The 13,809-nt window shown below is 29.1% G+C and overlaps 3 protein-coding genes across 11 annotated transcripts; 2 read left to right on the top strand and 1 right to left on the bottom strand.

Moving 5' to 3' along the window:
• Positions 1-8: 8 nt before the first annotated feature.
• On the top strand, positions 9-4,253 carry LOC105147009 (pyridoxine/pyridoxamine 5'-phosphate oxidase). Its single transcript, XM_011057706.2, has 6 exons — positions 9-246; positions 2,254-2,410; positions 2,667-2,766; positions 2,862-2,915; positions 3,063-3,262; positions 3,789-4,253. Exons 1-6 carry the CDS (start codon positions 51-53, stop codon positions 3,952-3,954), a joined length of 873 nt encoding a protein of 290 aa, XP_011056008.2. The 5' UTR covers positions 9-50; the 3' UTR covers positions 3,955-4,253.
• Positions 3,952-5,991, bottom strand: LOC105147008 (histidine protein methyltransferase 1 homolog). Of its 8 annotated transcripts, none has more exons than XM_087413833.1 (7): positions 5,910-5,991; positions 5,550-5,573; positions 5,036-5,275; positions 4,750-4,910; positions 4,449-4,681; positions 4,258-4,373; positions 3,952-4,187 (listed from the first exon to the last, which is right to left on the bottom strand). In XM_087413833.1, exons 1-7 carry the CDS (start codon positions 5,974-5,976, stop codon positions 4,144-4,146), a joined length of 885 nt encoding a protein of 294 aa, XP_087269959.1. In that variant the 5' UTR covers positions 5,977-5,991; the 3' UTR covers positions 3,952-4,143. The 8 variants fall into 8 exon arrangements, with proteins under 8 accessions (XP_087269959.1, XP_087269960.1, XP_011056007.2 ...); XM_087413834.1 differs by having other exon boundaries at positions 5,036-5,272; XM_011057705.2 differs by having other exon boundaries at positions 5,036-5,122.
• A 3,684-nt stretch (positions 5,992-9,675) lies between these two features.
• Positions 9,676-13,441, top strand: LOC147907250 (peptidoglycan-recognition protein LB). Of its 2 annotated transcripts, none has more exons than XM_087413838.1 (3): positions 9,676-10,368; positions 12,108-12,449; positions 13,089-13,441. In XM_087413838.1, the coding sequence occupies exons 1-3, from the start codon at positions 10,254-10,256 to the stop codon at positions 13,352-13,354; spliced, it is 723 nt and encodes a 240-aa protein (XP_087269964.1). In that variant the 5' UTR covers positions 9,676-10,253; the 3' UTR covers positions 13,355-13,441. The 2 variants fall into 2 exon arrangements, with proteins under 2 accessions (XP_087269964.1, XP_087269965.1); XM_087413839.1 differs by lacking the exon at positions 9,676-10,368 and adding an exon at positions 11,535-11,914.
• Positions 13,442-13,809: the final 368 nt, after the last annotated feature.

Genomic DNA, 13,809 nt, shown 5'->3' with positions numbered 1-13,809 from the left:
AATGAAACTATGATGTTATCAGACAAACAGATTACTACATCAAGATAATAATGACGAAGCCGTTTTTTCCCATTTATAAACGTATTGATTCGATGACGCGTTCTATCCATGCGCGTTTTGTACCAGTCGCACTTCGTTTGTGCCATAGATCGGTCATCTATTCTGTTGCTGAGCAGTCGAGTCAGTTGGATACACGGTGCAACATCATGTCGCTCCGGAGTGAGAATTACACTGTTGACATTGGAGGTAAATTAATAAATGACCGCCACACAGAGCTGTCAATTTTGTATAATATTGTGTAATAAACTAATGTTTGCTTTGTGTACGTGGCATATATATATATGTGTGTGTGTGTGTGTGTGTGTGTGTGTGTGTGTGTGTGTGTGTGTGTGTGTGCGCGCGCGCGCGCGCGCGTGTGTTTGTAAAATTGTCGGAAGAATAAATAATTTCAAACATTATTACATACATAATAATGTGATTATATATTTTAATTACGATTTTTTAAATTATATACTTAATTACATGTTCAATTATGATTTTTTAAATTAATTTTTCGACAATAAAACCTCGTGCGTAAAAAATTTTTTGGTACTTTTACTACATACGATGGCCTTTTGTATCTTGGGTTAATTTTCATCACTTTTATAAGTATATAAAAATTATTAAGTATATTAAGTATTAAAATGATCTTATATTTTGATATCTTTAAATTTTAGAAAATATTTATAATTGTATATTTATAAAAAATTGTATATAAATGTTATAATTAATTATAGTCGAAATAAAAAAATGCATTTTTTCATATAAAAATGCAAAACTCTGAAACAAAAATGTTAAAGGAAAAATATACTTTCATATCTTAAACATTGACATTATAAACATCTTGACATTATAAACTATAAAAGAAAAAAATAGTTCCAAGTATCGACTGTTCAAAAAATTTTGTTATCGAGTAATCCGAAAATTACTTTTTTACAGTGCATAAATAGATTTAAATTAAACATTTATTACATTTACATTTTAAATAATGCATTTATCATATTGCATTACAACAATTACAATTAATTAGAAAAAACATTTTTGAATTTTTATTTACATATTTTTGAATTTTATATTTATTAATTAAATATTATTTATATTATTTAATGCAAATCGTTTCATTTTCAATTTGTTTAATAGTTCATGAAATTTTATAATGCAATATAAACAAGAATTGATTAAAAATTAAAAAAATAAAAATTTTTTAATCACAAAAAAATTGCACTCTACAGTCTACACACGATGGGTCTACATATGGTTTAGCCTTCATTCTGTTTGCGAAGAAAGTTTTTAGCTGCCCTCGAGAAAAGCTACATATACCGCTTTCTACATTCTAATAACTCTTTTTATCAATATAGATAAATTTTTATCTTGGTTCAACTACTCTTAGTTCTAAGAATTAAAAAAAGATAAAAAAAACATGTTGAATCAAGAAACCGAGCATTAAAAAAAAATTTTTTTTTATCTTTTTGAGTCAAAACACAAAGCGAAAAAATTCAATATGAGTAAAATTTTAAGGTCTGTAAAATGTTGATAAGCATCGATGATTTTACGTTTTACTTACTTATTCCAGAATTAAAATTAGATTAAATGCCTAATGGTTTAGATCATTAAGGTTCAGTTTCACCAATATAAGATGAACTTTAATTTTGAAACTTTTAACTTACTGTTTATCTTCTTTTAATTCTTAGAATTAAAAAAAGATAAACAGTAAATTTGAACCAAAATTGAAGTTAGTTACATTGATGGAATTGTGCCTAAAAATCCTAAAAACCGTAAAAAATTTCAATTATCTCGAAATTTAGAAAGCAGTGCATATATGACTTCGACAGTACCAAAAACCTTCGAAGAATTAAAAAATAATGTTGTATATACATTTTGCTAATGTGTATTGTAAATAAGGAATAAACATTTATTTTACTTGTTGATTTTTCTTAATAAATATTTATCAATGTCTATGCGGTTTAATCTTCATTAGCCGTATTTTTTTTATCATCGAAATCTATTTTTGCGAGATCTCATTTTCTCGTAATATTGTACGTATATTGAGGAACGCTTTTTACAATTAATAACTAATCATATATCAATGTTTAATTTAATATTATTAATAAAAAATAATCAAAAGGTTACTCAAAAATATTCCAAAATTCAAAAAAAATTTTCGGAAAATTATTAATCTACTTATCTTTAACTTTCATATCATTTTTTTTACAGATATGCGAATAAAATACAAAGATAAACATGAGACCTTTACGGAGGATGATTTAATTAGCAAGGAGCCTATGGGACAGTTCAAAGCATGGTTTGAGGAGGCATGCAATACTCCAGGAATTTTAGAGCCTAATGCGATGCTTCTCGCGACAGCAACAAGGCAACATTTTTTTAATTTAAAAATTATCTCGTAATAAAATTGAATATAAATAAACACATGTTATATATGTTATTGAAAAAGAGAAAATGTTTATATGAATACAATTAGTAGTGTTTTGCAATCTGTTAATTAACAAAAATATTAGTCGCGTAAAAGAAAAATAAGAAAAAGATAAACAAGCTTCATAAAAGGGAGCATAAAAAGATTGTGCAAATAATTATCAACACATTGTCACATCATAATGCAATTATTTCAGAGATGGTATACCGTCCGTGCGTGTATTGTTACTAAAAGGTTTCGGCACAGAAGGTTTCAAGTTTTACACGAATTACGACAGTAGAAAAGGCCACGAATTAGTGAGTTCAGATATTTAATTCAGACTTTTTAAAATATTTAATTGATATTTTCTGATACCAGAAAACAAATAAATTACATATTATTCGATTTACAGGCTGAAAATCCGCATGCTGCATTAACTTTCTACTGGGAATCTCTTAGACGAAGTGTACAGTATTCATTGTTTTTTTTTTACATTATATTTTATCTCATAAATAGCAAAGTTTTCACGAATTAAAATTATTTTTTGCAACAACATTTAATTAATTCTTTCATCATAATCATTTTATTGATTTATTACTACTAATTATTTTAGGTACGTATCGAAGGTATCGCCAAGAAAACTTCAGCAGAAGATTCAGATCATTATTTTCGAAGTCGGCCATATGAGAATCAAATCGGATCTACGGCCAGCAAGCAAAGTAGTGTAATTGCTAGTAGACAGACCCTTATTATTAAAGAAAAGGAACTGCTCGCAAAATTTCCAAAGAATCAAGTTAAAAGACCTGCTTGTTGGTAGGTAACTATAATTAAAAAATAATTAGTTCATCATTACTCAGTAAACACCAACTAACATAACAATGCTGCAATTCCAAGCTCAACAATGTAACTATTATGTACATATGTTATATTACATTTATATTATGTTTAGTATAAAATTATAACATTAATATCTTTCTTTCATGCCACTGTTAATTGGTATTTACTGTAATCACTATCAAATTGGAGAATGTACGCGCGTAAGCATTAATCAGTTTTTCCAATTCCGAATATAAAGATTTCTTACACGAGAAAGATAAAACCAAAGAAGAATAAGTAATCACGTGCGACAGCATATTGCTTCGTTTAAACAACACTAATATATTTGTTGTCGTTGACAGACTCGTAGATTAATAGTATCGTGCATCTGTGTGTGTGTGTGTGTGTGTGTGTGTGTGTGTGTTGTGTTGTGTGTGTGTGTGTGTCACGAGTATAATTTTTAAATTTAGATCGTTTATTTATAAAGATTAAATCATTTACTGTATTAGACATCTTATTTCAGGGGCGGTTATCTCATCGTGCCACACTCCGTAGAATTTTGGCAAGGTCAGAGCGATCGTCTTCATGATAGAATCCGTTTCAGACGCCCAAAAACGAATGAAAAAATAGATAATATTCTCGTGCATGAAGGAAAGGATGGATGGGTATACGAGAGACTCTCGCCGTAAAAAAAAGTCACAATATTTATTGATAATAAACGACAGAGAGAGTTAACGACTTTCGTGTACAAACAAGAAGAAAAAGAAATTCGAGCAAATCTCGTAGAAGTATCTATTGTCATTGCTGATCATCACGACATTCCGAATCGATACCTCATAGTATTATGAAGACAATAATATTATACATTAGATATATTCTTAATGCAGTTTCCTTGTGAATTTCAGAATTTCTCTGTTTACTCCTGCAATGTATACAATTTATATTGTTGAACTAACAAAGATAAAATATATTTACAATTAATCATTAATCACCATGTTGACTTCTCCACACCGGCTCGACGTCAAAGCATCCGTCTTTTAAAATAAGATTCTCAAATTGTCTCATTCCACCTCCCACGCCAAAATAATAGGTTTTTCCAGCGACAAATCTAATAGAAATTTACCCATTTTGAAACTTAAGATTTAATGATAAAAATAAGACATCAGTAATCCAATGTACTCACACGACGCCATCGGCTTTTAGTTTTCTCTTAAAAATTTCATATAATTTTTTGTGATTGTCAGGATTGTAAATCGTTTCGCTCGTAAAGATATAATCGTATTTTTTACTTTCGTCGAGTAATGTCGCGAGAGAAGCCCAATCCCCGGCATAAAATTCGCATTTCGTCAGTACAATCGTACGATCAAAATTCAATATTACGTTCGGTATGGTCACGGATTTTAGCACTTCGGCATTCTACAAAAAAAAATTATTTCGTTAATCACGGCTCACTTTTCAGCGTGACAATTATAAATCATACGAACGTAATCTTGGAAATGGACGGTGGAATTTTTACGAAGAGACAGAAGGCCAATCACTCCAGCGCCACATCCTAAATCCATAACAAATTTATCTTTCAACTCGATTTCCTTTTCCAATATGTACTGGCCCAAATCGAATGTGCATTCCCAGATTTTTAAACCACCTTAATTGCACAATTAATTTTTAAAGCACGTATTAACGAAACTTCAAGGAGATTCGAATAAAATTTAAATTAGCATATTTAAGGAAAACAAAATTCAAAAATAAATTTTTATTTGCAAAAATCACCTTCATATTTTGCTGGAATGAGATCGGAATGTTTCGATTCAGCCTCAATAATATTCTGGCAATTTTGATCAGTTAAATCCTGCATTACTTTATCGGAACGGATTAATTTTAAGTTATAACCAGATAACACTTCGGTCTCTGTATAATAATAAGCCTCATATTTCGCTTCGATTTGTTCGGGAGTTATTTCAAGTTTGGAAGCAGAAATCCATTCTAATTTATCCTTCTGTTCGCTATCTACTAAAATTATTTAGATAAATAATTTCTTTGCACGTACATGCTTCGTAAGAATTGAATGTGAATTGAATATTCGCGGGAAAACAATTTTGTAACACTCTAACCTCAAATTTCGACAGACACGTTCAAGACTTATTACAACAATATAGGACATTTTTTCGTTATCCAACCAGAAGCAAATAAAGCTTATCTTCGTCTTCAGGGATCAGAAGAAGAAAATAGCCATAGCTGGTTGCTTCTGGTTGCATAACGAAAAAATGTCAATGATTAGCCATACCTTCATCAATATCGGCTGCACCTTCTGCAAATCGAAATTTGAACATTGTTCGGTAAGTTTGATTTAAAAAACTAAAAAGTCACACATCTAGGATAAATTAAAGTATCAAATAAAGTATATATCATTACAGAGGAGTGAAAATCCATATTTTAGATAGAACTCATTTATTGAGTCAATGTGCACAAAACGTACATATATGTTGAACTATATAGCTACTGATATTTCCGGCGGATAACACATCCACAATTTTCAATTTTTGTGATTAATTGTTTAGTACTATTCCATGCTATGTTTACAGAATATAATTGTATAATAATTATTGGAACATAAAACCAAGGATTGTGGATGTATTATACTCACTAGAAGTATTAATGCTTATATTATAGTTCAACGTGTACATAAACGACATAGACGCGCTAGTAAACATTTTTCATCTAAAATGCAGATACGTCCTCTCTCAGTCTCTTTCTGCACCAAACAACGTTTCAGTACATACCTACAATGATAAGTCAGAAAACTACTAGATCACTTCTCAAACTTGAACTTGCTTGGAAAATCACGACATCTGGTATAGTTGTGCAATTTCTGTATTCGTATTCCAAGAACAATATTATATAATATTTGAGAGTTTAAAAAATTAAATATCTTATAATGCAATATTCGAGCAAGTTGAATTGATGCGAAATAGATCTAAAAAATTAAATTATTTTAAATCATAATTTGAATTATTTTTATGTAACTACAATAACTGCTATTGAACACTTAATTGTTTATCTTTTATTTTAAAAATTTATTCTGTTGTAACTTAAATGTATATATTTGCAAAATAATATATTTAAGGGATCCTATAAAGTGAAGCTCGAACTTCGATGAGATCGTTGTTTTACCGATAAAATGCGACACATCGACATATTTTTATATACTACTACATCAATATCGCACTCATATATACATACAAATTTTCTAACTAATTAATCTTTTATATTAAGTATCTAAACCTATTTCTAAGTACACTGGTTGTTCATGTAATCTTTAGAGTCCAAAATTATTTTATACGTACAAAATATAAAACTCGTATATAAAGCAAACATTGGGTGTTTTCCATTTGATAACACAAGTCGACACAAGTGTTGTATCTTTATTAATCTTTTAATGTAAAGAACGACGCTTATGTGTCGACTTGTGTCATCAAATGGAAAGCTCATTATTACGAGTCGACGTTAAAAGGTCACAAAACAGTAATTTTCCACTTTTTTTCGTTTTTGGCGACAAAATCCGACCGGTTTGGACTACATTATCGATTATACTTTAACTGAAAAAGAATTTTTTAATCTGTAAAGACAGTTAGAAAAATACGTGCTTGAAAAAAATTCATAAAATAGATTCGCTTTAAAATCCCCTTAAGGCCAACATACTTAGTCAATTTATTTCTACAAGAAAAAGAAAGTTGCGTTCTCCCATTTTCTTACAATAATATAGTGTACGTGATAAAATTTTGTAGTAAAGCTTATCGTTGTCCCATGATCAGACAATTTTTCGAATAAAGTCATTAATCACATCGGTATTATTTCTTCATTGTCAATTTAATTTTCCTGATAACAGCGATTCCCGACAATAATTTTGTCATTCATAAAGAATTAAAAAGGATTTTAAAAATATGCAAAAGAATTTTATTGTTCGTTTGTTTTACATTATTATAAAGCGGTCATCACTCATTCTTATTCATTTTTATACTGCAAAAAAAATATCTTCGTCCACTAATTTTTATTACTTTGACAATATCAACATTGGTCACAACTATACATCAATGATCGCGATTTTATCATGATTATCTAAGTTAATTTCTACTTCGTTTTTTTTTTTACTTTTTTTCTATAGTAATCAGATGCTGCATTAGCTGTCGCCTATTTTTGATAGAATCATCTGCGTATTGTTTAATTTATGGAACATTTATGAAGCTCGAGATAAATTTTGTAGCATATCATATTTTAACGAGTTTATTAATATTATATTTTATAATCTTATCAATATAGGAAGCAGAATTCGTTCTTTCAACAGAAACTCGATACATAGCATATCCTGAGTCGTAAGAATTACGTCAATGACAAACGATTGCAGGAAATAATTAGTCGACAGCTATGACAAGTAAACAAAGATCATTCGACGTCTTTGAATAAAATGTTATCTCTAGATCACGCGCTCACAAACACGATGTACTTCTTCGTTATATGTGACGTTATTATTCCAAGCAGAAACAAAACAAAAATGCTGAATAACATGTAAGGTAACTCCGGTATATACGCCGCACCTATCAAAAACTTAATTTATTAAGTATTATCTACTATGTTTAAAGTAAACGAACTATATCAGTAAAAATTTTATACTGTCTACTATTATGAAAAAAATATTAGAAATCCGAAATATTTATATTTCGTATTAAAAAATGAACTTTTTCAAACTCTTGCATTTTTGCTGCATATCCCATAGGGGTGGGATATATGGCTACTCATAGGGGAGGAGAGAGGTACGTATGGCTCATAAAAAATTTACAAATATATATATATATATATATATATATATATATGTGCATATATATATATATGCATATAAATAAGACACAATAATTTATAAAAATGACACAATAACTTGTAAAATACGTTTATAAAGTTTTATTAAGGGATAAGAATGATAAATATGTATATGAAGTAATTAATAATAATTATGATTTTCCCACATGTATTACAAGTATTATGACATGAGTTACATATGTCATGTAATGCGTTTATTGTATTTAATACACTAAATTTAATCTGCGCACTTTGTATGTTTTGAGCATAAATCCCGCCCGTTAAAAATGCCATATATCCCAAACAGGTGGAATATAAAACAACAAACTAAACAAAGAATACAAGAGCAAAGTACTTGTATTTTGTTATATAACATCCTTTATTCTATTCTTCTACACTCATGTATCACGAAATAACCACTAAGTCTTTTGCACGTCCTACAGTAATCATTTTATGTAGATTAGTAATTTATGATAGTGCTACGTAAAACAGTGACAAACGATTCAACTCAATAATTTCATTGATATTAACAATAAGAAACTGAAATCATTACACAATACTAATATAACATAAAGGCATGTAACAGAGTAAATCCTAGCGCGGCATATTTGCCAGAATTTATGCTACTTTGTCTACTGTAATTCGATGAAGTGATTGTCATTATCGAATGCAAAACACTGTCTTTGTTTATTTCAATTATTTTCACATTATTGCAATTACGATTTCATTTTCGTAAAATTACAGGCAATATAATACTAGAAAAAAAAATATCTCACTGTTTACATTTGAATCATAAATCAGATTACATCAGATTCAATAATAATAATAGAACCAATTTGAGATAGCGTAGTTCCATTTATACGAATTGCATCGATCGTTCGATGCATTCTTATCAGAAAACAAATATGTTATTATGTGGTAGATTATAGATCAAGTATCAAAATGCCCATGAAAATGTCAAGTCATTAATATTATTCATATGTAGAAATGCATAGCCATTTTAATAAAATGTATGCTGATGTTTATTAAAAATTCTAAATTGCTGATCAAGACAATGAAAAAATAATTTAAAATTCACGATTCATTAAATAGATCAATTTTATGTGTTCTGTATAATCAAGATATCAATTAGTTACGTAACTTCTAGATACATTACTTATCAGAAATTCATTATCCATTTGATAAAACCGTGCAAATCGCGTTCATAAAACGTAATCGCTGTGCTTAGAAAAAAAACATAAGAAATTGTATAAATAAGAAAATAAATATAATAAATAGAATCAATATTGTATCAAGACTTCACAACTCTTTTTCTTATCTCTATCATATATTTACAAATAAACCTGACATCAGCACATTCGTGTTTATTTTAATTAACGTAGATTAATTTTAAGCAGTTTCTCTTACTTTTTCTAATTCTAAACATTAGAAAAAGACAAAAGAGTAAATTAAACTGAAATCAAAGTTAATTTGCATTGGTAGAAATAAATATTAATCCATAAATAACCGCATTAGAAATATTAAGCTTAAGTTAAAAAAGATGATCTTTTTTTTTTCTAGACAAGTAATATTTGCTTATTCTTTACATATTTTTTGATTACATATTTTATGAATTTTTTCAGCATTTTTCTATGTTTCGATCTCTTAGAATATATAAACGCATGAATGTTAATAGCATATTAATTATTTTAACATAAAAGCTTTTCAGTTTCATCCCTCTTTTTTATGTAATTATTTTCACAGTATTTTTCGTCGCACCGTTACTCACTCAGTTTGCCATTCTCATTAATTTTAACCTATTGTGTTCGATTTTTTACTGCATAGGCAGCGCAATTCTTTCTTCCGCATTTCGTTAGCAATCAGAATGATGTAGATATTGTACGAATTTTCGAAATATAGGATAGTAGAATAGTCGGAACAAGTCGTAACTCCTTCTCGATGTCGTCGTCATTGTCAATGTTGTAATCACTATGACAAACACGTTGAAGAGGGGACAGGGTTAAGGGACGGGTTGGTTCTCGATTCTTCATTCGAGGGGACTTCCCGGCTGCAGTTCGGAATTTTCGTTTAAAAGCGGACGCGCCATGATGGCTATTCAGTTTTACTTTTGACACGTGCTGTAAAGGTGTCAATTACCATGATGTTATCCTCTTACTTCATTTTGTCGACGTTATACATACTCCTATTTGGTTTCCTTGAGCATGTGGTGCTTGCCATTCCCATTAACAACACGAATTTCATCAATGCAACCAGTAAGCCACTCGAGATTTTATACCGGAATCAAAAATACATCATATTTTCAGAATTAGTTCTTCTGCGTGGCGAAGAAAATATGCGACACTAATAATATCGTAGATCACGCAGTAGATATTTAAGATTCATAATACATATAATAAATTTAAAGATATAATTTAAAGATAAATTTAAATCTTTTTATATTATTTACAATATGTAAGTAGAAGAGACTGTAATATCCTGGAACATAATGTATAATACACTAATACATTAATTATTCTTTTAATAATAATTAATATATTGTACTAATTAATTCTAATAATGGGATTCTTAATGTGTCGATCACTCAGTTATATTTCAACTGAAACAATATAACTGAATTGCTAACATTAAAAATCTCATTATTATTAAAAAATAATTAGTATGTCGTAAGGTACATGTGCTCCTAAGTCATCACAATCTCCCTTATTATCTATAACAAAATAGGTTTTTTAATTATTATTCGTGTTTATATTATTCTTTTCTATTAAGTCCTTAATGGTTCTTTTTCGATCATTCTTGTATACACAAGGAATCTCTCTTAAAAAAATATAAAAAATCAGAAAGGTATCTTACAATTCTTTCAATCTATTCAATAAGAGCTAGCTATATTTCCTACGTATATTTTTTATTTATGTAAATATATAATAAAAAAATATTGTAAATATCTGCAACAAATTAATTTTTATTCGTTTTTAACATTTATTCCGTTATCGAAAGAGATCTGCGAGCTTCCGAATTGAGTTTCAGTAACGTTACACTTAATCGTTGTGAGTCATTTCTGTTTATGCAAACTTTAATCATCATAATAAAGTCCACCTTTAGATATGATAAATATAAGTATAAAAAATACATGGCTCACAACTACGCAACTTTTACAAAGTAGCTACATTTACAACGGAGCTGTTAGAAAACTAGCGTCTAAGTAATGTCTAATTTCTTAATGGTGTTACGACGCTTGATATAAAATTAAAGTGCATCAGTTATTTATATCTAAGTAGTATGATAACATTCTATGATATCAGTTCGTGCAATGCCAAGAAAATTATTCTACAAGGATAATTAACCATACTATAATATTTCGAAACTGTTACAGTATGCTCGTATAGAAGAAAGTGTAATTTTCTTTTTAAAGTTACAATTTTAGTTGTAATTAATAAGTTGATTTGCGCGATTGGACGTATACTCAGAAAAAATAAAATTGTTCGAGATAAAACGTGCGATCCAGTAAACAAACAATTTACATTCCTCGTGACAAAAACGCTTTGATAACTAGTCAGTATTTTTCCAAAGTTTTCCGCCACATTTGCAAGTGTCTGAGCCGAAATTATTGTATTTTACAACTTGGGAATCTGATTGGGCAATCTATCATCGTATTTCAAGGACGAAATAATTTCTGCACGGTATATTTGCAATTGCGCAACTAATTGATGAAAACGTGCTTGTTCGTGCTAACTCGTTAGCTGACTCCAATTTATATCCGCCAAGTTCTATGTTACCTGTTCTACACGATGCAAGAAATTCGTAATTCTTTATATCATTATTATTATTATTATTGTTATTATTATTATCAAGGATCCATAATGCATTTAAATAACAATTGCGTACAGTAGCGTACATACGTTAATCTTTTGTTTGTATTTTAAGACTGTTCAAAACCTACGAAGAATTAATTTAATTCGAAAATAATTTATTAATAATAATTTATCTATAATAGATTCTCGGTGTTCAGAGTGCCTAAGAATTGTCAGCCGAAAGGAATGGAATGCCAGGAAACATCTCAATTTCGAGATCATGCCAATAAAACCAGCACCATACGTAGTGGTCCATCATGGCGGTATACCTAGGTATTGTCGGGATCAGGAGACGTGCTCTGATATCGTTAGAACCTATCAAGATTTGCATCTGGATCAGCGAGGCTGGTGGGACATTGGATATAATTTCGTCATTGGCGAAGACGGTAACGTTTACGAGGGTCGCGGTTGGGATTATACTGGTGCACATGCAGTTGAATATAATACCCAGAGTATTGGCATATGCATCATAGGAGACTTCACCGGTAATTAAAGCATTATAAATATGATTGATGTTTCGTCAGCTATGTAGAGAGAGATATAATACACAGAAAGATTGATTTTACTTAAGCATTTAAAAAATTCGGTTTGACACAGAGTTCTAAAATTAATTTTATTAAACTACTTAAATAATTGTATAAAATACTTAAACGTAATGAGTAATGCTGCAAAAAATTTTGACATTCTAGCAACCAGCCAAAGCATCCTACATAATTATTTTAATAGTCCAATAAAATTATTTTAGATTTGCATTTAGCCAATTTTTTAAATACTTGACCAAAACTTTTTTTTCCGTGTAAATCAAATAACATCCATTCCATCGAACAAAGATTAATAATTTATAAAAAATCGTTGAAAATGATTGTCAAGTTTTTCTTATTGAAAAATGATTCTTGTTTTTATATCAATCTTTTTTGTACTACAGTTCAGAAATATTAAATTACACATATAAATGAAAGATAAATTATCATTTAAAAATCCAAGAGTGTCATTTCAAATTGATTTTACTAAAAAAAATTAATCTTTTATGTAAAAACAATATACAAGATATCTTCCTTGAGATATCGTATCGTCTTCTACGTCAAAGAAATCATTATGACGCACGTAAATGTATGATTTCGCAGACTTTCTTCCGAACGAAGCCGCTCTGAAAGCGTTGAACAAGCTGATAGCTTATGGGGTTTTACTCGGCAAGATAAAGAAGAACTACAACGTGATTGGTCATCGACAAGTGCGAGACACGGAATGCCCAGGCGAAACTTTTTACAAGCTTGTAGTTAATCTTCCCCGTTGGACTGCAAATCCAAAACCTCACATACGTCCGACCACCACAATAAAGTCGATAGATAATATCGTAGAAGAAAACAACAAAGCGAATGTTATTCTATAATGATATTTCTAGATCCTTGTCAAATATATCGTCCTTAATTATAACGAATCTTAATTAACGTAACAAAAGATTGTAAGTATGACAAAATTATTTCATTTTTACACAGAAAGAACGATTTTACTAAAGTATCTAAAAATTTAGGTATAAATACAGATTTAAAAATAATTTTATTGAATTAATTAAAATAGTTATGTATAGAAAACTTAAGCATGATGAAAAATGCTGCAAAAAGTTTTGACATTCTAACTAATTTGAGTTAATTTTTCTTATATATTAGGTGTTGGAATTAATTCGTAGCGTTTTTTAATGAAAGAATGTTATTTATTTCACATGAGCATTAAAAAATACATTAATGAAAGTACTTCCCATCACTTGTAAAACGCTACGAATTAATTCCAACACCTAATAAAAATTATTTTGATGATTCAAATAAAATTATTTTCTGTATTTAGCAA

The sequence above is a fragment of the Acromyrmex echinatior genome, chromosome 15, assembly GCF_024713525.1.
Source record: "Acromyrmex echinatior isolate Ae372 chromosome 15, ASM2471352v2, whole genome shotgun sequence".
Classification (NCBI taxonomy): domain Eukaryota; kingdom Metazoa; phylum Arthropoda; class Insecta; order Hymenoptera; family Formicidae; genus Acromyrmex; species Acromyrmex echinatior.
This window is presented reverse-complemented; position numbering and strand designations above follow the sequence as displayed.

Bases quoted from the DNA above. Each gene is read 5' to 3' on its own strand.
- LOC105147009 (XM_011057706.2), top strand. From the start codon at position 51: ATGACGAAGCCGTTTTTTCCCATTTATAAACGTATTGATTCGATGACG. The intron at 2,411-2,666 runs GCAACATTTTTT...CAATTATTTCAG, and splicing joins CTTCTCGCGACAGCAACAAG to AGATGGTATACCGTCCGTGC. The intron at 2,767-2,861 runs GTGAGTTCAGAT...TTCGATTTACAG, and splicing joins GTAGAAAAGGCCACGAATTA to GCTGAAAATCCGCATGCTGC.
- LOC105147008 (XM_087413833.1), bottom strand. From the start codon at position 5,976: ATGTTTACTAGCGCGTCTATGTCGTTTATGTACACGTTGAACTATAAT. The intron at 4,682-4,749 runs GTTCGTATGATT...TTTTTTTTGTAG, and splicing joins CCGTCCATTTCCAAGATTAC to AATGCCGAAGTGCTAAAATC. The intron at 4,374-4,448 runs GTGAGTACATTG...AATTTCTATTAG, and splicing joins CTAAAAGCCGATGGCGTCGT to ATTTGTCGCTGGAAAAACCT.
- LOC147907250 (XM_087413838.1), top strand. From the start codon at position 10,254: ATGATGTTATCCTCTTACTTCATTTTGTCGACGTTATACATACTCCTA. The intron at 10,369-12,107 runs GTAAGCCACTCG...TATCTATAATAG, and splicing joins GAATTTCATCAATGCAACCA to ATTCTCGGTGTTCAGAGTGC. The intron at 12,450-13,088 runs GTAATTAAAGCA...ATGATTTCGCAG, and splicing joins CATCATAGGAGACTTCACCG to ACTTTCTTCCGAACGAAGCC.